At 29.2% G+C, this 26,937-nt stretch overlaps 7 protein-coding genes across 7 annotated transcripts; 6 read left to right on the top strand and 1 right to left on the bottom strand.

The window, feature by feature from the left end:
* The first annotated feature begins 2,066 nt into the window (after nucleotides 1-2,066).
* Nucleotides 2,067-4,308, top strand: LOC119672649 (palmitoleoyl-protein carboxylesterase NOTUM). The gene is made up of 3 exons (XM_038083757.1): nucleotides 2,067-2,524; nucleotides 2,613-3,119; nucleotides 3,190-4,308. The coding sequence occupies exons 1-3, from the start codon at nucleotides 2,230-2,232 to the stop codon at nucleotides 4,227-4,229; spliced, it is 1,842 nt and encodes a 613-aa protein (XP_037939685.1). The 5' UTR covers nucleotides 2,067-2,229; the 3' UTR covers nucleotides 4,230-4,308.
* A 3,326-nt stretch (nucleotides 4,309-7,634) lies between these two features.
* On the top strand, nucleotides 7,635-14,749 carry LOC119669421. Its single transcript, XM_038079303.1, has 7 exons — nucleotides 7,635-7,701; nucleotides 7,758-8,168; nucleotides 8,240-8,378; nucleotides 9,761-9,924; nucleotides 13,978-14,166; nucleotides 14,238-14,401; nucleotides 14,469-14,749. The coding sequence occupies exons 1-7, from the start codon at nucleotides 7,644-7,646 to the stop codon at nucleotides 14,703-14,705; spliced, it is 1,362 nt and encodes a 453-aa protein (XP_037935231.1). The 5' UTR covers nucleotides 7,635-7,643; the 3' UTR covers nucleotides 14,706-14,749.
* Nucleotides 14,750-16,086: 1,337 nt separating this feature from the next.
* Nucleotides 16,087-16,664, top strand: LOC119673437 (kunitz-type serine protease inhibitor A-like). Its single transcript, XM_038084707.1, has 2 exons — nucleotides 16,087-16,264; nucleotides 16,404-16,664. Exons 1-2 carry the CDS (start codon nucleotides 16,183-16,185, stop codon nucleotides 16,598-16,600), a joined length of 279 nt encoding a protein of 92 aa, XP_037940635.1. The 5' UTR covers nucleotides 16,087-16,182; the 3' UTR covers nucleotides 16,601-16,664.
* A 2,850-nt stretch (nucleotides 16,665-19,514) lies between these two features.
* Nucleotides 19,515-19,954, top strand: LOC119665926 (kunitz-type protease inhibitor 3-like). The gene is made up of 2 exons (XM_038075188.1): nucleotides 19,515-19,618; nucleotides 19,677-19,954. Exons 1-2 carry the CDS (start codon nucleotides 19,537-19,539, stop codon nucleotides 19,880-19,882), a joined length of 288 nt encoding a protein of 95 aa, XP_037931116.1. The 5' UTR covers nucleotides 19,515-19,536; the 3' UTR covers nucleotides 19,883-19,954.
* Nucleotides 19,955-20,985: 1,031 nt separating this feature from the next.
* Nucleotides 20,986-22,780, top strand: LOC119680403 (chymotrypsin inhibitor SCI-I-like). Its single transcript, XM_038093206.1, has 3 exons — nucleotides 20,986-21,053; nucleotides 21,121-21,300; nucleotides 22,773-22,780. Exons 1-3 carry the CDS (start codon nucleotides 21,002-21,004, stop codon nucleotides 22,778-22,780), a joined length of 240 nt encoding a protein of 79 aa, XP_037949134.1. The 5' UTR covers nucleotides 20,986-21,001.
* A 140-nt stretch (nucleotides 22,781-22,920) lies between these two features.
* On the bottom strand, nucleotides 22,921-23,482 carry LOC119673486 (kappaPI-actitoxin-Avd3c-like). Its single transcript, XM_038084773.1, has 2 exons — nucleotides 23,325-23,482; nucleotides 22,921-23,185 (listed from the first exon to the last, which is right to left on the bottom strand). The coding sequence occupies exons 1-2, from the start codon at nucleotides 23,404-23,406 to the stop codon at nucleotides 22,989-22,991; spliced, it is 279 nt and encodes a 92-aa protein (XP_037940701.1). The 5' UTR covers nucleotides 23,407-23,482; the 3' UTR covers nucleotides 22,921-22,988.
* Nucleotides 23,483-24,239: 757 nt separating this feature from the next.
* Nucleotides 24,240-26,242, top strand: LOC119680398. Its single transcript, XM_038093193.1, has 2 exons — nucleotides 24,240-24,248; nucleotides 25,550-26,242. The coding sequence occupies exons 1-2, from the start codon at nucleotides 24,240-24,242 to the stop codon at nucleotides 26,240-26,242; spliced, it is 702 nt and encodes a 233-aa protein (XP_037949121.1).
* The last annotated feature ends 695 nt before the right edge of the window (nucleotides 26,243-26,937 follow it).

The following is a 26,937-nucleotide window of genomic DNA, read 5'->3' as shown; positions in this document are numbered from 1 at the left end:
AAAATACGCTAAAATAGCAGCAACAACAACAACAACAACAACAACAGTAACAACAATAACTACAACAATAACAACAAATAAGGAGAAAAAAACTGCAAAAATTTTAAAAATTAACTAAGTAGAAGAGAAGTGCAAAGATACAAAACAAGATCAAAGATCATGTATGAAACACGAAACACATGTGAACAACTTAACTACCGATACCTATTAACCCATAAAGAGCAAATTGTTTGATTTTTGTTTTTATTTTGTTTGAAACATTTGTCGCTTTTGTTGTTAGCAAAATATTTTTATGTCTAAAAATAACTTAAATTTTTTTTTAAAAATTTTTCCAAATTAAATTATACATCTGGTCACCTCTTTGATAATAAATCGTGTGGTTGCCTAACGATAGGAGTTAAAATGGAAGATTTTTTCTTAAAGTTTATATATTTTTTCTTGATAGAAAATATCTGCTCACTTTCTCAATATAAGTACTAGTTATTTTTGGACTTTTTAATAATTATTATAGTTTTATAAAAGGATTTTAGTAAAAATTCTTACATTATATCCCATTTTCTTTATTTATTAAGGTTTTTATGAAAAATAATATTTGTTTCGAATAAAGGTACTTACATTCAATTCTTTGCTTACAATATTTTTCCATAAAATAACTATTTTATATTTCCAGAAAGACCATACAAAACATTTCTATGGTCACCCAAAAATTCAATTAATTAAAAATAAAATTTATTTTTACTTCCCTTTAAAATAAGAATTCAAATAATTGGATTAAAAGTTCTTGAGAAATGTGCGCAATTCTATACGTATATATATGTATAGTTAATATTTTGTTCAGCGCAAAATTGCCAAAACAATTTTCAAGCAAGGTATTCTTCATCAAATATGGTTTTAAATCTTGTCAGTTGCATGGAACATAACCATTTTGTCCATACCTTCCTTAATCATTGCCGTAGTTATACATTTTAAATTACTGATGATTGTTTATTGAGTAATATTACTTAATTTTATATAGTTCACACCAGCTTGAATATTCATTTTATAAAAATTAGTTTTGCATTTTTGTAATATCGTACATCTGGTCACTTAATTTCAAATATAACGAATTTTATTGACCGTAAAACACTTGCTATTTTCTGATAGGGGTCACTGGGAGTAATTTTGAATTGCTTTTTCAACTTATAATAAAAAACAATTAATTCTTTTTTATGTTAACTAAAATAAGCAATATTTATATACGAAGAAGAAATGTTGTGTAAAAAAAATAAAATTGTGCCAATGTAGGAATTAAAATTGGAATTTATTGTTCAAAATTAATAAAGTATATTTTGAAAATATTAACATTATTTATGTATAAAATTTTAAGATATTCGTATATGAATGTTTTAAATTAAAATTTTACATGTTTAATTATTGAATTATAAAAACGAATTATTACTTTGACAAGAACTAATACAAAAATTTTGTGGCTCGTAAGTCAGTATTTCCACCAACGCAACTGCCAGTGCTATAGCTTGATAGATAGCGCTGTTCAATTTTATACGATATTTCGATATACGATAATTAATTTATTCAGTATTATTTGCTAATTTAGCAATTAACTTCAATTAATTAATTAATTTTGAAATTATTGTAAAAAAATTCATTTTACACATTTTTATTCACAAATTAAGCATTTAGATGAAGGTTAGTTTATATTTAAAATTATTCTGAGACGTACTTTGTTTAGATCGCCTGTGGATCGTGTAAGTTACTATGAGAAAATCCTATGAAAAACTGATATACTATAATATGTATATACTAATATACTATATATATGTGAAAACAAATCCAAGCTCTTATAAATAATTAATATATTGTCCATGAAGCTCACTTTAATTATTTTTAATTAAATAAACGAAATACTCAATTTTCTACTACATTTAAAAAATTATTATATGTATATGTTATATGTAACATATATTATTTATTCCAAATAAATTCCACATTAATCTAAAAATAATTTATTTTATTTTTTTTAAATAATATTAGAGAAAAAATACAAGCACCTGCAGCCACAAAAGAATTCTACAGTACACACTTCCCTGCATTCTCTTCGCTGTAATAACGATTTCACATTTTAAGACGGTGCAGTCACGTTCTACAACATTACGCACATATCCCGAATCAGCGTCCTTATTAAGTAATTCCGGTATTTCGGATACACAGCAGAATTCCTCCACTACTTCAATGCGACAAAAATTAGCAATTGAAACGAATTCCTTACAACGACCAGGCGTTGAAGCCAACCAAATGCAAGATAAAAATAGTCGTTCCCTGAAACGCGTCTTTCTATCGAATCGCACTATAACCTGTAACGATGGCTCACAAGCCGGTTTCTATCTACGCAAGAATCCACAATCGAAAAAATGGATTGTATTTCTTGAAGGCGGTTGGCATTGCTATGATACACGCTCATGTCGCGCACGTTGGTTACGCTTGCGACATTTAATGACGTCTGCACAATGGACCGAAACCAGAGATGGTAAGTAGACACAAAATTTAAATTAATTAATTTTGTTTAATTTAATTACGAGTATAATTTTTATTAAATATGTTTTTATTAATTACAGTTGGCGGAATTTTGTCACCACTAGCAGAGGAGAATCCCTATTGGCACAGTGCAAATCACGTGCTGGTGCCATATTGCAGTAGTGACTCTTGGTCAGGTACACGTGCTATTGCTGAATCGCCTGAGAGGAATTGGCGTTTTATGGGTGCTTTGATTTTACGTCAAGTTATTGCTGATCTTATACCTCTCGGTCTAGGACGTACCGCTGGTGCTGAGTTGTTGTTAGTCGGCTCTTCAGCAGGCGGCTTGGGTGTTATGCTGAATTTGGATCGTATAACACGTTACTTGCAGCAAGAACGTAATCTGTTTGTGACAGTACGTGGTGTAAGTGATTCCGGTTGGTTTTTGGATCGAGAACCGTATACACCTTCTGCAGTGGCGTCAAGTGAAGCTGTACGTCAGGGTTGGAAATTGTGGCAAGGTTTGCTGCCCGAAGAATGTATGAAAGTACATACTGCTGAGCCTTGGCGTTGCTATTTTGGTTACCGTTTATATCCAACTTTAAAATGTAAGTAGAAAATTAAAAAACAGTTTTTTTAGAATGAAAATAACGAATTGTTTTTTAATGATTTATATAGCACCTCTCTTCGTATTTCAATGGCTTTTCGATGAAGCACAAATGAGAGCAGATAATGTTGGCGCACCAGTTACACCACAACAATGGAACTATATACATGAAATGGGTGCAGCTTTGCGCTCTTCATTGGATAATGTAACCGCTGTATTTGCGCCTTCTTGCATCGGGCATGCAGTACTCTCTAAAAGAGATTGGATTAATATACGCCTAGATGATATATCATTACCATCTGCTTTGCGTTGTTGGGAACATTCAACACGTCCACGTCGTAGACGACATGATAAGTTGGGGCGCTCTACTGAAGCTACACTCACACCTAACAAGAAACACAGACATCCAAATAACCAAAGGGAAGAGAAAAACGAGCACAACAAAAATAGACAAAATAATTTAGAACATCCCAAACGCCATCAGAAACATCTCACAAAAGAACAACGTGCAGAACGTAGAAGATTACGTTTGCAGAAACAAGCCCAGCGACGTGAACAACGTGAACGACATAATCGTAAGCAAAATAATGCAGGCGTTGCCAGAAAATCTGACCGAGAAAATAAATTACCGAAAAGGCCACACGATATCAATGGGACAAATGTGCATGAACGAAAACAACATAAAGAACGTAGACGCAATCATGACACAAGAGAGAATGCACAAAAACCCAGGCAAGGTAACAAAAGACGACGAAAAGAACAGAAATTGCAACGTGAAAAAGAAAAGGAACGTGACTTACAACAACAACAGGAGCAAATTTTAACAAAGGCACAGAAGGATCACTCAATCAACCGTACTAAACGCGTTTCTCGTGTCCCCGAAAAATGCATTCCCAGACTCTTGGAACGTTGCAGCTGGCCACAATGCAATCATTCCTGTCCAACACTCACAAACCCTTTAACTGGTGAGGAGATGCGATTTTTAGAACTCTTGACCTCATTCGGCTTAGATATTGAAGCAGTGGCAGCTGCGTTGGGTGTTGATATGCATACTTTGAATAATATGGACCGTACAGAATTGGTTAACCTATTAACACAACAAGTGAGCTGATTAAGAGTGAGTTAGATAGAATTGAAAGAGGTTAATCGAAAATATTAGAATACCAAGAAATGGTATTAACGGCATAAGAAAGCGCCAAAAGTATGCTTGTCGCTAAAGCAAGCAGAAACGATAATAAAAGAAGTGGTGTATTTCTCATGTGGTGAAAATCTCATGTGGTGAATTTATACACTTGTACGGCTTCAATGATCTTTCATAGTGTCGAAATCTAATGCGATAGCCAAGAAGTACTTAAACTTTGTATATAGCTAAGAGCATAAAATTTAAATAATTAATTGTAATTTAAAATTAATTTTAAAAAATCAGTTAAAGTTCAAATTATTTATATAAGGCACCAAATATTTTTAATAATAATTAGGCGGAGAGGAATTTATTTTTTTCTTATTGTACATAGTTTGGTTTAAGATTTAGCGATAAAGACATATAGTAAGCCCAGTCGTTAGAAAATTTTATTTATTTTAATTTTATTTTTATGAAAATAAAAAGCAACCTTATAAGAAAAACAAAATAGTTAAAATTAGCTAAAATTGAATACAAAGCCAATGATTTGATGATACAAACGATAATATCCTGGCATGGTTCTTTGAGCAAATACATTACTCGTTACTTAAGCAACATATTAGTTACTTTTTTAAACACTACTAGTTGCACAGATATTGTAAAATATTATTTCTGGAAAACGTAAATAAAATTATAAATAAATAATTATTACATAAATTATAACTAATTTTTAAAAAATTAATTAATTTTTTTTTTCTTTACTCGTTGATAATTCCAACCAGTATATTATTTTTTTTTATTTTTTTTATTTTTTTTTTGCTCGAATAACTATGCCGCATTTAATTTGCTAAATACTAACATAAAATGCAAACCAGAAGACTGTTAAATTTTAATTGTTATTTTTTTATTATATATGTACTTAAATTAAAAGTAACACGAAGTTAAAATTGTGTAAAAAATTATTTACTTATAAAAAAAGTACAACTGTTATAAAAATAATAGCCAAGAATCCGAAAAAAAATATTATATATTAAAAAGCCTACCTCAGAATTCACAAAAAAAAAATTGCAAACACATTTACAAGTTTTTTACTAAATAAATACATTAAATAACATTTTTCATTATAAAAAATAATAAAATAATAAAATTTAATTGTACTTTTTAAAATGTAAAAAAGAAAAAAAAAACATTTTAAAAGAAAAATTCGAAGTTCAATTTTTTGCATTCCGTCTATTTTTTACATTAGTTTTTAATAATTTATTTATTTATTTTTAAATGTATATTTGTTTTATTACGCAATTGCTCGAATAATTTTGTATATAATAATTTTAAGTATAATTTATAAGTTAGTCGAAAATGTATATATTATTTTTAAGAAGTTTGGTTTGAAATTTTAATGTTAATGTTAATATTAAATGTTTTGAGTATGAAGTAGTAAAGTTTTTTATACTTTTGTTATTATTTAAAAAAAAAAAGCAAAATAAAACTTAAAAACATATAAGCAATAAATTAAATATATAAACACTAGAAGTAGTTCATATTTTTTTTTTTTTTGAATTTGGTATAACAGTTCACTTTGGATCTAAAACCTTATGGAATGGTGGTTCTCACCTAGTTATTGTTCTCGTGTTCAAGTTAGTAATACCAATTATTGTATTTGGAGTTCCTCACTTAAATCTTTAAGCTACTTACTTCATAGTCTACCTGTTCTTTTGATTTCCGTTACAGCATATGTTATGCATACAGTCATGGTCACAACAAATAATAAATTGTCGTCTTCAATGTAAATAAAACTTTGACATTGAGAACAAAACCATTATTATTAATAAATAATAAATAAATACTACAAACAAATATTTATTTATTTGTTATTATATTCAAATTCTATCAAATATTCATTGAGTTCGATTGATCGATATTTGATTATAATTATCTCACAAAGCAATGGGCTATATAGAATATAAATGGTAGGCAATCACATTAGCACTTTACAATTTCATACAAATCAGAGGTGATGAAGACAATTTTTCTCGAAATCCCTATCATTTGTGATGCATTAAATGAAAACACCCTATATACTATATATGATAGTCATATATGCTAGTCATGTCCAAATTCGCGTGAATTTTTTTCTAAGAAATTTTTTAATGTATTTCGAAGCCATTCATAAAGTGAATTAAAAATTTAAAAGAAAAATTTTTCGACATGACAAATTAAAATGTTTTATTTCTCAGCATTGAGCTAATTAAATTTAATCTATTACGTGAAATCGCTTGTACCATTATTAAATGAATACAGGGTGTATTGAACTAGAAAATAATACATCATGGCAGAAGGTAATTTACACCCTGGTACTAAAATAATATTCAAAATTGGAGTTAAAGTTTAGGAAAAAAAATAATGGAAATAACTTGAGAAGGAACCTAAAAATATAATACTAATATAATAACAATTAAACACATATACATATATGTATATATGTATAGGTTAAGTTAGCTTGTAGCGGCGGCTTTGTGCCCAAAAACACCCACTTAAGCACAAGTACATATATAGATTAACTGACAGTACACGACCAGTAGTCGCAAAAGGCAATGACTAACAACGACTAGCCGCAAAAGGTAAAGATTAACCAGCATGGCAGTTCTATAAACTTGTATTATCCCTAATGTTGCAGTATGACAGTTCGGTCGGTTAGAAAAGGGACCCCAAAGATTTTTGATCGTCTTCTAGTCAAAGGTGGGCACTGACACATGAAATGGAGCACAGTTTCCATCACATCCTCAGAACCACTGCCACGATAAAAGTCATTATGGAGTAAAGCCAGTCTCATGACATGCCTACCTATTATGCGGAGCAGGTTCTGCCTTAGTTGAAGTAACTGACTAGTAACATATGTGTAATGTTAAATATTGTTTTAGATCTACAATTCACTTCTATGTATTACAAATATTATATTATATAATTTCATATTATATTATAAAATATTATATACATATACATAACATATATATTATAGATAAAGAAAATATATTGTAAAATATATTTTATATATGTATTATACTATGCGCTCTTCTCCTACTCATCCTAATTATTTGGATAATTGAACCAAAAATAATTATTTATTGTTACAAAAAAATAATTAATATATTTTATTTAACTTTAAATAAATAAAAATTTATTATTATTTATTAAATAATAACACTAATATTAATAATAATTTATTTATAGAAAATTTTTTAAATTATTTTACTTATAAATTTCATTAAGCACCCTGTATGCATATAGTCAATTGAGCCACCGAATCACTTAAGTCGCTCATATTTTGATTAAAGTTTTGTTAGTTAGTGTTGATTTTCATTAGTAAACAACATTTTTTGTTTAGTATTGAATATTTCTGTTGACGAAATGTATCTCATTCCGATTACACTTATAATTTTTTGCAATTATATACTTTTCACAGCAAGTAAACGAAATAAAAACGGTTAATAATAAAATTTTGAATGCTTCTTCTTCTTACAGCTTGTTTTATATATGCAACCATCTCACTGGAGGGTAAAAAAACAATAAATAATTCATATCTGTTAATAAACTTCGGTCCAGAATGTATTCAAAAACCAGATTGGGTTGATGTTTTAAGCGAAGATCCATTTGTGACAAAAAATATGCCAATAATGCATATAACTGATATACAAAATAATACAAGCTTTGTGAAAGGTCCAGTATTGGGTAAACTGCTGTTTCCACCTGGTTGGAATAAATATGACAATGTTGCGCCTAAAATGTATTCAAAGGGATTTTGCTTACCGTACTACATAGCAAGTTATGCTGGCAACGAATTGCATACAGTCAACTGTCTGAGAATAGAACCTAATTGGATGTCAAGAGTTCCAGGTATTGCCGAATTACCGTTGAAAGATTTATTTATACCAGGTCAGTAAATAAATATATTGGTTTAAAAATTAAAAATTTCTAATATATAAATTATACTTTAATTGAAATAGGTACTCACGCTTCTGGTGCCTATCTGCAAAATCCAATCAATGATATAAAACTACCAGTGACCGATTACATAATCACCCAATATTTTGATGTGTGGTCTCAGTTACTGTTTGGTATACGGTATTTGGATTTAAGCATAGGGTAAGTGTATGGAGTTTATAACTTCTATATATATATATATATAATTTAGATTTTGGAAAGCCAATGGTTCTGTTTATGTTTCGTTTCTGGTATTCTATGTTAGGTTAGATTATACAAGCGATCCACTTAAGTCGATTAGCCCATTGTGCTACCAACATGTAAAACATAGGAGTCCAAAAATCACCTTAATCAATTATACCTAAGTTTAACCAAGTTCCAGTTCAAAACCAGTGCAACTCTGAAACAGTTTAGAGCCTTGGTATGAACACATGTCTAACACAGTAGAAATAACGAAAGTATCATTTGAGAAAAGACTATCATAAACAGCAAGAAGAAGAAGAAAAATATACACTCCAAATTGTGAATTCATCCGCTACAACTTCCTACTTAATAGAACAAAGCAAATGCAGCTTAACTTCTTTAATTGAATGGCATGCAAGTGAAATAGCTCAAGGTAGAGGAAAACGAAAAAGCCGATAAACTGACTTAACGAAAATCTGCAAACCACGTAGCTCTTGTAAAACCGGTAATCACAACACCTAATAAACTGCTTATTTATATCAAATATCCTAAGTGTAATATCATAGATAAAAAAAATCTTTCAATATTTGCAACGAGTAGGTCACGATGGCTTAATTACAGTCTCAAGTCAACACTATCGCTGAAAAGCTAAAATAGAAGGGATCTCTGTAAATTGACGATAGTTATTATAGACTTCTAAAATTACCGAAATCCCTCCCGGTATTTACGACAACAGTGGAAAACAAATAAAGAAAATAGAAACTATTTTCTATTTTCACAGTACACGTACTGCTCTTTGGAGGCAGGCAGTAGCCTGTCTAAGTAAATTTCACAGACTAAATCGAAAACAGACTGTCTATACTTACACCCAGACAATCAATAGGTAATAAGGATGTGGCAACAAAACGGCGTAAATTGCTCATTAGACTCATAAGTCACCAAATAAACCCACCAACCTAACTTTGATAACCCATATTGATATATTCCAACTATGAATAAATTAAGTGAATAAATAAATTCAATCACTCTTTTTAAGGTTATTATTAGATATTAATATTTATATTAATATAAATTATTAACATTAAGGATTACTATTATTTAATATGTCATTTATACATATGAATAATATCCAATTGCTGTTGTTGCTGATCTACGGTCCGTCATCAGTTAGAAAATAAATAAATGATAATGATTCTAGTATAGTTAAAATTTAGTGTGGGGCAGGAATAAGCCCCCCAGCCACAATAGAGTAAAAGTGCGCAATAGCACTAACTCAAATCACAACAACAACAACAACAACAACAACATATATCCATATATATTGTATTATTGTATAAATTATAATTCCAATTTCCTTAAAGGTATAAAGTGCTTGAAAAAACAAATTCATCAATATCTGAAGAGTTTTGGATAGTGAATGAGAATATGTATGTTCGTCCTTTAAGAGATGTATTAAACGATGTGAGGAAATTTGTCAAACTATCTGGAGAAGTTGTAATACTGGATTTTAGTTCCTTTCCAATTGGTAAGTTTTTATTATCTATATAGAATAATCATTTCTGTAGCTATAATGATTATATATGTTATATACCATAACTATATATATTCAACTATGATTAAACAATTTCATAAGAACACAAATAACGGTTACTATATTTAAATGTCGATTTTTCATTAGTATAAAAAAATTTAGAGTAAAATAAGAAAGCTAATCATTTCTTCTAGATAATATTTTAAATAGTTGATAAACTCACACGTGATATACATGTTAATATTTAGTGAAAAATATTAGATTTCTATACAATAGGAACTAATTTTATATATACATATAATTTTATATATTTATATATATACATTAGGACCCTCTAGGATGAAAACAAATTAAGACAAACGATGAGTTCTTATTGATAGTTTTAATGTAAAAATATCTAAATTTTAAGCCCGATATTTTGAATATTTGAAATATATCTAATATATGTTATATATATTTAAAAACTAAGTAAACAAGCTTTGTTTTCACTATGTCATTTTAAATGACATTTATAATTGACTGGTGTGACAAATGCGTTTTCATTACATGACAAGAATGCGAATATGACGTCATATGACTACCCGTTTTCATTAAACTGCCAATATTTGACATTAAAAATGACATAGTGAAAACGAGGATTTAATCGCCTTTTTTAAAGCTGATACAATAAATTTCGATGAATAGTACATATATTGTTATTTATTAACTAATTCCCGATTCTTTTTTGGAATAATAGTATAGCGTAGTGGAAAATATTTTGAAAAATTTGTTGTCCAATCGACATGCCCAGAAAATCGAAATCGTGCCAAATTATAAAATTGAATGACATAGAATATATTTAACCGAATATTAGATTTAATAACGAAACTGACACTAATAATAATGTTGAGTTGCTAGTATGCAGCAGATCATGCAAAGTATTACTTAGCAATATCTTTAATTGTTAGATAAGAGAAGACAATCTCGATACCGAAAATAGATTGCTAGTGAAGAAATGTAGGTTGGAACTTTTGAATAAAATGTTCAACCATAAGAAAGTGCAAACGCAAATAACAAATTTTGTGAATTAATTAATTAATAATAAAAGCTTCATATAATTATTACATTTTTTTAAATAAACATCAAATTTATGTAAAAATAACAAATATGCAAAATTAAAATGTTTATGAATATTTTATGTATTTAGTTATTAAACATTACTCTTATATAAACCGCTTTTCTAGTAAATTTAGCAAAAGAAAAACTAAAAAAAATTAATTTAGTAATAATTTTTTTATAAATTTTCTTTGAGTTAGTTTATATATTTGAGCGCATACTGTACATGCATCTATAAAATAATAATAAATAAAACATCGTCGTCATTAAAGATTAATTTTTGAATATTTCCTTAACTACAAGTTAAAGAAAAAGGCTTAGAAAATAACTACTTTATTAAATTATTTAAATAAATTTTTAATTTGTATCATCAATATATTAATGTCATCTTTTTTAACATTTTAATTATTATATAGATTTAAATAAATTTTTCAATATTTGTCACTTACCAGACAGTGAAATCCAATGTTTATCAAAGAGAACAGTTACACGCGTACTAACGGCACAAATATTTTTATATCTATGTAGACTATAAACACTTAAATATTTACGCGAAGTACGGCTTTCACAAATTAATTTAAAAATAAAACTAAATAATATATATACCAATTATTTTATATATATTAAATCACTTGATTTTAAATATATTAATTAAATATTTCATCTCCGCAAATGGTATTAATGTTAAAAATGAAAACACTACACAGACTCCACAATTTTAATAAAATTTTAATAGATTTTAAGCACAATTTATGATAAACAATTTACTTAATAACATTTTAAATTATTCATAATAAATATTTAAAAATGAATGCAACCCGCAAATTAAAATAACACCACCGATATCCCGAAACATGTGTTCGCTTTAATACTCGCAAATTTCAACTAAATTTTCAATTTTCTTAACAAATTTTTTACGATCTAACAAAACTATACTAATTATAACGGTTCTGAGACAAACACATAACTGAACTTTTGTTGTGCTTTTATGTTTATACTAAAGTATAAATGCCTACAAAAGCCACCATATAAACAACAATTATTGAATGCTTATACCAAATACACGTAGTATAGCGTGGTGGTGTATAAATTTCTATTAATATTATAACAACAAAATATAAACAACAATTATTGAATGCTTATACCAAATACACGTAGTAAAGCGTGGTGGTGTATAAATTTCTATTAATATTATAACAACAAAATATAAACAACAATTATTGAATGCTTATACCAAATACACGTAGTAAAGCGTGGTGGTGTATAAATTTCTATTAATATTATAACAACAAAATATATAGCATCAAGATAGCTTGAATTGTGTTGATTTGCTCAAGAAAATTGTTGTTACGAACTTCTTAAAACTTCACTTTGAAATAAAAAAACATAGAAAATAAACATTTTATTATATTTATTATCTATGGCAGAGCTTAGCACAGACACAGTGACAATAACGTTTATTTTTTACGGTCTTAATTTATACGATCTTCATTTATATGATCTATATTACGTATTTTTTTTAATACGATATTAACTCAAAAGTTTACTTGCCTTAATATTCATTTAAAAAATAAGATAATCAATAACTTTGCTTCACTGGAATTTATATGCTTGTATTACAATATATTGTGAGTTCTTTGTATAAAGTAACCAAATAAAAATATTGTTTACTTTCTTCAATTGAAGGCCCGATTCTTGATTCATCCATAATATTTGGATAACGATAATTCAGCATTTTCTATAATGTTATTTAATCATTATAATCACACATGCTATATTTACCAAACAACTCTTATTCTCTTATGTTGTGTCAGCTTTGATAGTGTTAAACTGGTCGTAGACGTCTTTTCTAACATGGTAGCAGGCCCCGTCAGTTTTAGGGTGGGGCTCATGGCAACTAGTTACCACAACTGATATCAAACAAAACAAAAATGCAAAATTATGCCATTAACAACTATTCACCTATATAGATTGTGCTCTCTCTCTCTCTGCTAAACAAATTTCTATTCTGTCAGTCGGTTTGAGTCTACATTCCCTAAAACTACCTATGAATCGTGCTGGTTGTTAAAACTAAAATAGATGTAAAGTTAATAAAGAAGTTACAGCCTTGTTAGATGCCAGGAGGATGGCAAATTGTATAGGTAGGGATGCATTGAAATTCCTAAAAAAACGAGTGAGGTGTATTTACAACCTCCTCCTAAAATATTTAGTTTTACACTACATATTATGAATTTTTTTCAAATGTGTTTGATTGTATAAAATAGGTCTACGCATAGACCCCTGTTGTATCTGATGAGATATTTTACTCAAGAGCTTTTAGCGTTTAACTCTGACCTTTTTTATTTGAGTTATTAAATCAATTTTTTAGTTGATAATTCAGAATTTTGGGTTCGATAGTCCGGTTGGCGATTTTTTGAAATCTCACCAAATAGACAACATTGCCTCTTTTCTATGAATATCATCATCTTTTTTCATTCATCTTTTCATCTTTTTTAGTCCATGCTCTTTTTCTCGTCGAAGAATTCCCACTGAGAATTTTCTTAAAAATTAATTATTTTTTTGACCTTTGAGCATCAAATCACAGACGTTAATGCGAGATTCCATTTTTTTCTTTAATATGATGCGAAACCAATCAATCGTAAACTGTCAAATTTAGTTTCTCAAAGCATGGAACTGAAAACTTCTGCGGTTATATATTTTATCTTTATCAGCTTCCAGAATATGGAAACTAACAAAATTCCCTGAAAAAAATGTTGTAGACCAGTTTTAATTGGAAAGTAGAAGAATCCACGTTGAATCCAATATATAATACCTGATATTCATATCACCAAAGTTTGTACCATTAGTTGTATTAGATACAGGTTTTTTATAAATATATTTTTTATAATAATTAAAGCTTAAGAAAAAGAATTTATTTTATGTAAATATGTGTATTCATTTAAATATTTTAAGGTTTCTTTGGTTATAATCAACGCCATATAAAGTTACTAGAAATGATATCGAACGAAATCGGTGACATTATCTATAATAGGGAAGATGTCAATATTCCTTGCTATAATTTAACTATAAATGACATCAAAAAAACTAAGAAATACTTATTAGTTATTTATCCATTAGAGGAACTTCCACATCCAGAAAATGGTAAAAAAAACAAACTTTGACATTTAAGAGAGTAACAACAATTAAAATAAACAATCTAAAATTTTATTTAGAGATAAACATGTATTGTCCATCTTGGAAACGTTTTTCTATTGGATTTATGAACAATTCCCAAGCATTAGATTATATGCGTTTCTTATTCAGCAAGAAGAAAGATTCGCCGATACAAAATGAGGGTTGGATATTTCAAGGAGTTACAAGCATGGAGCAATCGCTAGTTAGATATATGAATACTTATGTTAATACTGATTTGCATATTGTATACGACAGATTTTATTTTACAGAATACTGATGTATTGCAAACACCTAAAGAACGTGCCAAAACTTTAAATACCGATATAACAAATTGGTTAAGTGGACCTTGGGGCTTAAATGCAAATATTGTTACAATGGACTATGTTAGTTATACAAATCTAATACACATCGCTATATATGCCAATATTCAACGTGCATACATGGTTCAGTATAAGGATTATGTGCAACTGGTAATGGATGATAGAAATGTTACCGAAAAATTTTAATTATATTTTTATAGTATAATAAAAACAATAAAAATATACGTATTGCATAATATTTATATTTTATTTCTTTAGAACTTTTCATTAGTAAGATAATCTATTAAAAATAATTACAATATATTTATATATATATTGAAGAAAAGTCTTCAATGATGGAACTGTGCAGATGATTTTGTTATTCATGGATACAGCAGGATATAATAAAAGCCGATAATAAATACTTTATAATTGTATATAAATAGTATTGTGTCCTACTTTTAACATACTTTATATAACATATTTTAAACGACCAGTTTCGACTAACTAGTCGTTGTGGAAATTATCTTTCTAATATATGTCATGTTTTATAGTCTATTTCCAAATTTTTTTTTAGAGCTTCAAAAATTAAATCTAAACATACAGACACACTGATAGACACGCCTACTGACTACCAAAAGAAGTAGACGAGATCTAACCATCAAGCTCATTAGATATATACATATGTGAGCAGCGCCGTCGAGAATTTTGGGAGGTGGACCACGTTAAGATGTAAGCATAGATATTTAATAATGTATGAAAAAATTTATATAAAAGTTATCATGTTTATGGAGTCCCAGTGTAATGAAGTAGAGAAATTTCGTGCACCTAGAGATTAAGTGAGCATTAATTTTTTAGAATGCTACATATATAACAGTTTTTTCAACTAGCCGTTCTAGCTCGTGGTTGTATCTTTTGCGATACATGCCGTTTTCTTTCACGGAGAAGGCCTCATTAGTTTATTAATAATACTTTAGATAGTATTTGTTTCACAGCATTAGACTCATTAATGCAATAATTTAAATAAATATAATTGAATCTGTAGTCATAGTTCTAAAGATACATATATATACAGAACATAAATAAAGAGATTGATTGAAGCGCAGTAAATTGAAATTTTACAGAAATTTATTCTAATTATTACACATATTTTATCGTGACTTACTGTAATTCTATTTTACAAATTTTATAAATTATTAGTCCAGTAAAATCGGTAGGAAGTTAGAAAATTTTACTACTAACAAAGACACAAAACTGTGCGGTTGGTATAAAAACATTTTTGCAATAAACAAAAAAAAAATTTATTTAAGAATAGAAAAAATAAATAATTTTTAACCCAGTTTTGCTACTTAAATTGTTTTAGTAATATAAGTAAATAATTAAATAATAATAAATGATTTACAATACGATCTTTTTTACATAAAAAAAAGTACATTTAATTTAATTGGAATATAACTAAATTTGTTTAATTTAATTTATTTTATTTTATTAAAAATTTATTATATATTTTTTACATAAAAGTTGTATAAAAACAGTTGTTAAATGTTAATATTGTCTTCGGAATTTTTGCACTTTTATTATAAATTGCTACTTATTCGAATTTTTCATATAAAAAGACTTACGAGTTCTTACTAAATCATTCAGTTCTGATTATTATCACAATCATTAACTAACTATCCATAAAATGAGATTCACTTTAGTCTTCGTCCTTTTACTCGTCGTCATCGTTGCCTGTACACAGGCTCAGAACTGTCGTGGCAAGCCAAGTAAGTAAATTTATTCTAAAACCAAATATTAAATAAAACATATAAAATAAAAAAAATTTATTGAAAATCAATATATGAGTTTGTATATATAAAATAATAATAATAAACATAAATATAAAATGAACTCGAACTTTTTTAGGACGCCTCCAATGTAGAGGTCCCAAAAATGAAGGACGTGGAGGACGTGGTTGCAGCCGTAACGCAAACCGTAGTATGTGGTACTACAACACACGTTCCAGAAGATGTGAAGAAATGCGTTACTTGGGCTGTGCAGGAAATAACAATCGGTTCTGTACTAGAAACGAATGCCAACGCAGATGTACTCGTAGCGGTTAAGGATTGAGAAAAAATGAAAAACTGATTGTACAAATTGCGACAAACTAAAATTTATAAATAAATAATTTAAAAAAAAATATTGTCTTTTTATTTAATTAAATTCTCTTCAAAATTTAATTTCTTTATAATAATTACTTATAAATAACGAATGGAGATATTTTCTGTTAAAATAATATCTATATATGGAGCACATTTCTGTATATTTTTATAACTTAACCTTTTACTGTGCTTTAAAAAGTGGCAGATATTTTATTGAACTTACAAAACTTTATTATTATTTGAAATTATTACAAATTGTTTACGAAGAATCAATAAATTTTTTTTTTTGTATTATCTTAAATAATTGAAGTATGGAACTTTCTCAGCTCAGTATAATACGTCTAGTATCAGTATCAAACATCATTTCACAAGACTATACGACCACATCACTTAGCGAATATAGATATAGCCATAAATACCATAGAAAAATCTCTCCGAAAAATTTGAGACAATGTATATATCATAGCATTCTATATATTTAGGTGTAATTGCAGAAATTAGAATATACATCTTACATTTTTTAAGTTGAAAAAAATTAAAACTTTGCATAAAGTTAATCGAAAATATTTCCTTGCAATTATTATAATATTACTTTTATTTACATGTATATGAAATTCTATTATAATCCATCATAATATTAACTGAAAAGGTGTACGTATTTGAACCCGCTCTACTACTTTATAAGAAATTGATGCAAGTCATATTTTTATAATTTAATTCAGGGCTGTCCAAAGTACGCCCCACAGGCCACATGCAGCCCGCGGCTAATGTTTGTGCTGCCCACGACATGTTTTTAATCTACTACAATTACGCAAATTTATTTTTAATTTTTTAGGTTATAAATTCAAATTGATAAATTAATAAAACTAAACTTAACATTATAATCGTATTTTTATTTTTATCAAAAACAACTATGAAAGTATGTGTTTGTATTGGCCCGCGATCGCATCTGGTGTAAACAGCCCTGCTTTAAATAAATAAATATTATATATTATAAATCACATTTTTCGAACTTAATATTATATTATATTATATTATGTATTATGTTGCTGTATTCATTATTTATTGTATTTATTATAAACTAGAACTCAGAAAAGTTTATCAGTGTTTTCCTTATTTATTAGGTTATTAATTTTAGGCAATATCAAAGCATCATGTTAACTACGTACTAATTATACCTATAATTACTTTAAAATAAATAAAATTGAAGGTTTTATATCATCAAAAATATCAAACTTTAATGTTAACTTCAATTTAAGCATCTTAGTTTTTTAAATAATATGTTAACAGATATGTGAGCAAATATTATATATATTAGCAAAAAAAGCTAATCCTTTGAAACCAATAAGAAAATATGAAGACGTCCAAGTATCTCTCTCGCATGGAAATTAAATTACTCGAAACCAATATTAAACTATTACATGGAAATGAGAAGCAGAATATAACCACGATTAGCACCTATCGTTTCAATACTACCACATCTAACAACTATTCTTTCGACAAACCATACAAAAATCCAAGGTATACTTTAGGGACCACAAAGTTTAAGAATAATAAACTCTATGATTATTCTAATATGCTTTATGTATTTCTGGTTTAATGTATAATGGATTGTATAAGTGCATATGTACATTATATATGCTATAAAATAGGTATATAATTACATGAAAATTTTTTGTGCTTATTTTCTAATAAGTGAGGTTTCAGTAGATAAACTACAAACTATGTGGCGTAACTGTTAAACTGGTTTCACGAACCATTTTTAACTAACTCGCAGACCACCGGTTGGGAACCACAGTTTTAGAGGTATAAATACTTTTAAATGTAAGACACTTGATCTTATTAAATGCAGCCCTGATAAAGGCAACATTAAAAAATTACTAGATTAAGGTTGAAAATGTAGCAGAAGACCTGGATTGCCATGCATCAGATAAACGAATCAAATTGAAGCTTCTTTGGGAAAAACCGGAATAAAGTTAATCGAAGAAACTTAAATGAGTAAATATTATTGTTATAATATAGAATATTATAACATAACCTCATATACTTATCTGATTTTACAAATATTTATAAAAATATTTATATAATATATATATTATCAATCAATATCAATTAATGAAAATAATATAAAAAGAATATTTGTTCTTGTAGTTCACTATTTTGCAAAATCTCACCATAATATATAATATAAAAATATATAATATTTATGTAACAATTGTGGTAAGTGAAAAATAACAATAGATCTAAGTTTATTGTATTCTCATTGTTATATTTTATTTCTTACACAAATAAAAAACTTGAGATATGTCAGACGATATATATATATATACTACGATATATATATATATACTACGATATATATATATATACTACGATATATATATATATACTACGATATATATTATATATAATAATATAATGAGAATTCAGTTTTGCTTGAATCTTAAAAACGACTAGAGCAACTAGAGAACATATTAAATTGATCATAAAACATTATTAATAATATATAAATAAATGGTTTTAACAATATATATATATATATATATCATCATCAGTTAAGAAAGTTGTTTTTTCTTTTTATTTAACCATAAAAAAATTTTAAATAAAACAGTTGTAAAATTTCTACATTGTTTTGCAGCTGTAACGTAGCTAGGATTGTGCCAAGGGGGAAAGATATTTTTTTGACAATATTTTTGCAGCTTATATATAGACTATATTGTCAAGGGGAATCTGTCCTCTTATCTCTCCTAGGTACGCCACTATTTTGCAGTTTCTACATGATATGTATATAAGCCCTAATTATATCGCAGCCGATATTTTTATATAAAACTCCAAACATATACTTACTAAATTTACAGTTCTGGCTATTATCACAATCAGATAGTTAATACTTAAAAATGAGGTTATCTTTGCTCTTTGTCTTCTTGCTCGTCGTAATGATTGCCTTCGCACGAGCCGAAAACTGCCGTGGCAAGCAAAGTAAGTCTAATAATTTGGAAATAAATGTTTAATATTTTTAAATGTAAACTTCTTTCAGGAGATAATATTGGTTTTCAATGCAGAGGAGGTAAAAATGAAGGACGAGGAGGACGTGGATGTAGCCGAAATGCAAACCGTCGTATGTGGTACTACAATCGGGTTTCAGGAAGATGTGAACCAATGCGATACTTGGGCTGTGGAGGCAACAACAATCGCTATTGTAGCAAAATCCGATGCGAAAACAGATGTATCCGCAGGAATTGAAGTATTGAAAGCAAATATTGACTAGTACAATACATACTATACTACTCGTAACAACATAGTTACAAAATTTAAGAAACTGAAAATATTACAGTATATATTATAATAAAATTGATTATACAATAATTTATTGACTTCAATTAGTTTAAGTTTACGGAGCTTTTTTTATTAACAAACAGTTTTATTATTTTCAGCGGAGTATCTTATACCTCACTATTAGCATTAGCATAATTTTCGTTACTAGGTAAATAAAACTCAAAACGCATAAAATCTGTATAAACTAGAAAAATTTCCACCCATCAAAAAAATGTAATCAGAAAATAAGTACTACAGTAGCTAAATCCCCAAATACGAATAATAAGCGTAAGTTTTGGTGATCCAGTGGAGTGATAAGACTGGACAGGAAGAAACGCAGCTTTATTTTAAGTAGTACTAAACTCAGTCCAATTGGCACAAAACTACAAGTAATCCATTCCCGCTGAAAATGTGGTGCAAAGAAAGCAAGAAATAGCGGTTACATGCATATTTCAGATGAAAGATTATCTTGTATATTCTTTTTTATATATTCTCTCTTATCTTTTTTATCTGAAAATAAAGGAAACCGTAGCAACCTAGCAGAAAGCTAGGTAGGACATCTAAAACTTAAAAAAATATTTTTTAAAGAGTAAATAAGAAGACAATCTTGGACTGTATAATCTGGAGACACCGCATAAAGACAACCAATTCCAAGTAGTATAAGGGTAAGGAAAACGAACAGAAAACGAGAAGATATATAACTAAAGCATAACATCGAAATATAAATTTTTGACTTAAATAATTTTATTGATTTCACATGGTCAATTTAATATATTATAATGTGTGCACATTTATTTAATTTACTATAGTAAAAAAAATTAATTGTTACTTATTAAATATATATAAGTTAAATAAATTAAGTCATGTTTTAAATTTAATTTAATTTCAAAAATATTTTATGCAGTAACTGTTTTAAACTTGAATATTACTATTCATAAAATGCCTTTGTTGCTGTCGAATTACCTGATAATGTATATAAATAAATAAATTTATAATACTTCATTTATTGGAAACATGTCTTCAAGAATAACACTTGTTTTTATCGCAATGAGTTTATTTTCCTTTACGAACACTCAAAAGTATTGTGGTGGGGAACTACGTAAGAGAAAAACTCTATGGTTTAATATTTTCGACACAAAAAAATATAAGATCTATTTTCATTTTAGTTCGTCCTGCTTGCACTGGTGCAAAAGATTCGGGACACGGAGGATTGATATGTTTTCTAAATGCAAATAAGAAGATGTGGTACTGGAATGGCCGAACTAATAAATGCGAAGAAATGTCCTATAAAGGATGTGGTGGTAACAAAAATCGGTACTGTACTTTGAAAACTTGCGAGAAAAAATGTAAACAAAAACAAATTTTGACTGTTTAGTTAATTACAAATAATAATAATAAAAATGAAAACTATAAATGATTCTTTTTTTGTTTTTAATGTTTTGGGATTATTAAAACTTTATTCTAAGAATTGTAAAAATTAATCTATATACGTCACTCACTACTTTCGTACCATACTTTCACTGCTTTTTTCGTTGTTTCATTAAATAAATGAAAACAATTGTTAAAGACACATACCAATTTAGATGATGCAAACTTCAATCTCTTAATTGAATTTAAGTTTACTATAATTATTTTAGCTCCTTCTCTCTCTCTCTCTCCCTCTCGCTCTCTCGCTCTCTTTCTCTCGCTCTCTCTCGCTCTCTTTCTCTCGCTCTCTCTCTCTCTTTCTCCCCATACCAGAAGTAGCTGTTAGGCATGGAAAACGACTACTTAATCAAAAAAGAACGAGAAATTAAAAAAAAACGCAAAATTTTAATTTTTAATAATTTTCTTCAAAGTATTCAAAGCCTTCAAAGTACTCTCCTTCTGCGGCAATACATGCATGCCAACGCTTGACCCAATTTTCCATACAAGTTTTTTAGGCCGCCGAAGGTATGGTCTTTAGTTCACGCAGCGAATTCTCTTTTATGGCGAATTCTCTATGGTCTCAAAACGCGTCTATGGTCCTCGCAATGGCAATTTGAGTCGGGGGAAGACGACCATATCTGGGTCACACGGGGCCATATCTGAAGAGTACGGTGTTTGGTTGCGACACAACCAACGCTATGTGAGCCGGTGCGTTATCGTGGTGTAAAATATATGAGTTTTCCTTCCATAAATCTGGCCTCTTTTTGCGAATGACCTCACGCAAGCGACACGCAACAGCCAAATAAAACTTCTTATTGACCGTTTGACCATTTGACCGTCCGGAAGGAATTCATAGTGCACCACCCACGAATATCGAAGAAAACAGTCAGCATAACCTTCATTTTGGACTGACTTTGGCGTTCGCTTTTCGGTTTCGACTCACCTGCAAAGCACCATTCGGTCAATTGTTGTTTGGTGGGCATGTCAAATTCATAGACCCATGTCTCATCACCAGTTATGATTATAATATTACCACAGTTATTAATTAGATCCTCTTAAAAAATCCAAAATGCTCTTAAGGATCAAGCGATTATATTACTCTGAACTACACATTGCTTAATCAGATCGTTGTCGTATCATATTGCTTCATCAGTTTTCACAGATTCTATATTAGACAATGAGAGATTTTGATTATCGCATCACTTTATCTAATCACTTTATATAAGGTATAAATAGATAGGTTATTTGTTGCACGTTTTTATGAGAACTATTTATACTAGAATATAGAATATAAGAATAATATAATATATATATATTATATCTATATTATCTATATTCTATATTAGAATATAGAATAAGAATATAATAGAATATAGAAATATTTTACTTATTCAAAAAATTTTTTTATCAGTACTTTAGAATTTATCTTAACGACTGGGTTAAGTTAAATTTCATCATCAAAGCAGGGATGTTTTTTATTTCATTATTTTTAAATTATATTATGAAAAAATTAATATACAAGAAAATTCAATTAAAAAATAACACAATAATATTTTTTTAAATTATTTATTTATAAATTTTAGTGTGTCGCAATTTGTACAATCAGTTTTTCATTTTTTCTCAATCCTTAACCGCTACGAGTACATCTGCGTTGGCATTCGTTTCTAGTACAGAACCGATTGTTATTTCCTGCACAGCCCAAGTAACGCATTTCTTCACATCTTCTGGAACGTGTGTTGTAGTACCACATACGAGGGTTTGCGTTACGGTTGCAACCACGTCCTCCACGTCCTTCATTTTTGGGACCTCTACATTGGAGGCGTCCTAAAAAAGTTCGAGTTCATTTTATATTTATGTTTATTATTATTATTTTATATATACAAACTCATATATTGATTTTCAATAAATTTTTTTTATTTTATATGTTTTATTTAATATTTGGTTTTAGAATAAATTTACTTACTTGGCTTGCCACGACAGTTCTGAGCCTGTGTACAGGCAACGATGACGACGAGTAAAAGGACGAAGACTAAAGTGAATCTCATTTTATGGATAGTTAGTTAATGATTGTGATAATAATCAGAACTGAATGATTTAGTAAGAACTCGTAAGTCTTTTTATATGAAAAATTTGAATAAGTAGCAATTTATAATAAAAGTGAAAAAATTCCGAAGACAATATTAACATTTAACAACTTTTATAACCATTGATCAAAAAATATTATCTTTTTAAATAAAATAAATAAATATAAACAATAAGATATTTTATTTATAAATAATATGAATTAATTATAAAAGAGATCTGTAATTCATAAACATATGGTACGTGTTTATGGACTTGTGAATATATGTTGTCAATTATCAGTCAAGACATTTTTTTAATGTGATTGTTTTCCCAAATTTAAAAATTGATGTTAAATTTAATGACTTGGCCATAGAAAAACAACATATGATCTAATTAAAGGAAAACTACAACACAAATCGGATGTATAACCGATCAAAAAAAAACATTTGTTTTTTGATTGGGTAAATTAAATAAACCTATTAAGTATGTTACGTTCCGGCTGAATTAGTTGGATGATTTAAAAAAAAATTAAATATTTTATACCTTGTCCAAGGCTTTAACCAGAAAGATGCAGTAAGGTTTTAAATAATTTCAGTTATTCGCACAAAAATTATTAAATAGTCTCTAATTGTTATTAAATACAGTTCCATAACTCGAACTTCTATAACTCGAATTTTCTATAACTCGAACCAAAAACAGTGCACCAAGGTTTTAGACAGCAAATTACATACAATTCTGCTTCCATAACTCGAACTTCTATAACTCGAATTTCTCTATAACTCGAATAAAAATTTTTTCAAGTAACGATAGGGATATGGGGAAAGTGCATTCTATAAGTCGAGTTTTTGTTTTAAGTATAAATGCATTTTGGTGTTAGGGGAAGTCCCTTTTTTCAAATCAAATGTTTAAACGTGGTTTAAAGTAAATAAAAAAATTTTTAATGCTACTCTTAACGATTATATTGAGCTTGACAATGAAATTTGTACATCAAGTTTTTTTAGAGATGACGATATTATTGAGTACTATAGCTCTAAATTACTGGATCCAATTCTAAGTGCAACGGAAAGTGATGATGAGGATTCGGTGGAAGTGATTGTTCATCAGCCTTCCAAGAATGAAGTAGAAGACTCATTTAAAATTCTGAATTTTTATTTGCAAACGAATGATACTACAACTGATGATCACTATAAAAGTTTGAATAAAGTGGAATCTCTTTTTACTGAAAATAAATAAAAAAATTAAAATTCCGAACCATAATTTCTGAATATATTACTTCACTATAACCACCAACTATGAGCCTTATGTCCTTAATTTATTCACCAATTAAATACCAAATGTTAATTTTAAGGGACATTTCTTTTTGTCGAATATGAAACGTCTTATGACGAAAAGAAAACTAGAAGGGTTTGAAAAAAAATGAAGAAACAACAACTACAAAAATTGCATTAATTTGATTTTTAATTTGCTGATAAAAATAATAAATATTCATTTCATTTTTCATTGTTCAACCTACACGGTTAATATAAATATAACATATGAGGCATAGTTGACTTCTTAATAATACAAAAACTTTTTAGAATTGAATACCTATATTATTTTGTAGTTCTTAACTTGGAATCATATTTAAAATTACAAGCTTTCTATAAAATTTAAAATATTTAAAAAAATAATTTCGATGTTTTGGTTTTATACTGTAAGTGAAAAAAAAGCCGACTTGGCCATCGTATAATACTGTGGCGACCCAGTTGGCTGTGCATTTATTGAATTTAAAAAGTAAAATTCAATTTCAAATATTTTTAAGTTTTTTGTTTTGATTGATGAGAACGTTTCGATTTTTCTCTCTGTAAAAAGTTGAATAAAAGTTTATTAACATTGAAAATTTTTAGAGTTTTATTAATTAGCAAGGTGAACAGATCATTGCTAAATTGGTGACCCCGACGTGATTTCGAAAAAGTTTAAATTTAGAAATATTAACTTCTGAGCTAAATATCTAATTATCGAGCTGTGATGTCAGTTGCAGACGAAGGTGTAGTAATGGCTTCTGATAGTGGAAGTGTCGTAAACCGTGTAGCAGTGAAGGTGCCACCGTTTTGGCACGAGCGACCGGAGATTTGGTTTGCTCAGATCGAGGCGCAATTCGCAGTAGCTGCCATTACGAGTGACATCACACAGTTCAACACGGTAGTAGCAGCGATTGAGTCAAGTGTTATCGCCGATGTAAGTGATGCAGTGCTTCATCCTCCTGAAACTGGAAGATACGCTAATTTAAAGGCTTGCATCATAGAGCGGTACAGTGAGAGCGAGCAGCGGAAGATTCAACGGTTGTTGTCAGAAGTTGAACTTGGTGATAGACGCCCAACACAGTTGCTAACGGAGTTGACAGCGTTAGCTAAAGACAAGGTGAGCGATGAGTTCCTTAAGTCTCTTTGGCTGAAGCGTTTGCCACCACAAGTGCGCGCTATTCTGCAGGCATCGAACGTGGCACTAGCAGAACTGGCGAAATTAGCAGATCGTATTTGCGAGGCGGGTGATTTTCAACAGATAGCTGTAGCGTCAGCCTCTGATTGTCCAGCCTATTCTGAGAATGCTGTGATTTTACGAAGGCTTGAGCAAATCGAACAGCGTCTGAGTCGTTTGGATTTACGTCGTAGTGAGTCGGTGCAAAGTCGATCGTCATCGAGGAGGCGTAGGCGAACTCGTTCCCGACCAGGAAGTCATCCAGATTGGTGCTGGTATCACGAAAGGTTTGGTGATAGAGCTAATGCTTGTCGGCAGCCCTGTAGTTTTGTGGCAAGCTCTCATCAGTCAAAAAACTAGGCACTCCTTCTACGTCGTCGAGCCGAGAAGGGGTTAGTGTTCGTATAGCTCGACTTAGTATTAAAGATCCCGCCACGTCGACCGTTTTTCTCATTGATACTGGTGCGGACATATCAGTTTTACCGAAGTCGTTCTGTCGTTGGAAGCAAAGGGCTAACAGTGTTGCATCAGTTAATTTATATGCCGCTAATGGTACGCCTATTCAAACATTTGGCGAGCGTCGACTGCTTTTGTCTTTGGGTTTGCGTAGAGATTTCCCGTGGACGTTCGTGATTGCGGATGTTAGCTGTCCTATTGTTGGAGCCGACTTCCTTAATCACTATGACTTGTTAGTGGATTTGAAAAGGAAGCGGTTAGTTGATTCGAAGACGACTTTGATGATGAAGGGTAAGGCTGCTGTGTCTCAAGAAGATACTGTGCGTGTGTGTGGTTCAGTTTCAGCTTATGCTGAGCTGGTTAATGAATACCGTGATTTAGGCATTATGAGTGCAAATCGGATGGGTTTAGTTACTAAGGTTGAACATTGCATCGAGACATTTGGTGCGCCGTCATTTGCTCGTCCCCGACGTTTAGTTGGAGCCAAACTTGAAGAAGCCAAGAAGGAATTCCAATTTTTAGTCCAGACAGGGATTTGTCAACCTTCGAAAAGCTGTTGGGCAAGTCCACTTCACATGGTTCGCAAAGGCGATGGAAGT

The sequence above is a fragment of the Teleopsis dalmanni genome, chromosome 1, assembly GCF_002237135.1.
Source record: "Teleopsis dalmanni isolate 2A chromosome 1, ASM223713v2, whole genome shotgun sequence".
In the NCBI taxonomy this organism is placed as follows: Eukaryota; Metazoa; Arthropoda; class Insecta; order Diptera; family Diopsidae; genus Teleopsis; species Teleopsis dalmanni.
Note: the sequence above shows the minus strand (reverse complement) of the source record. Positions and strands in the feature narration are given on the sequence as shown.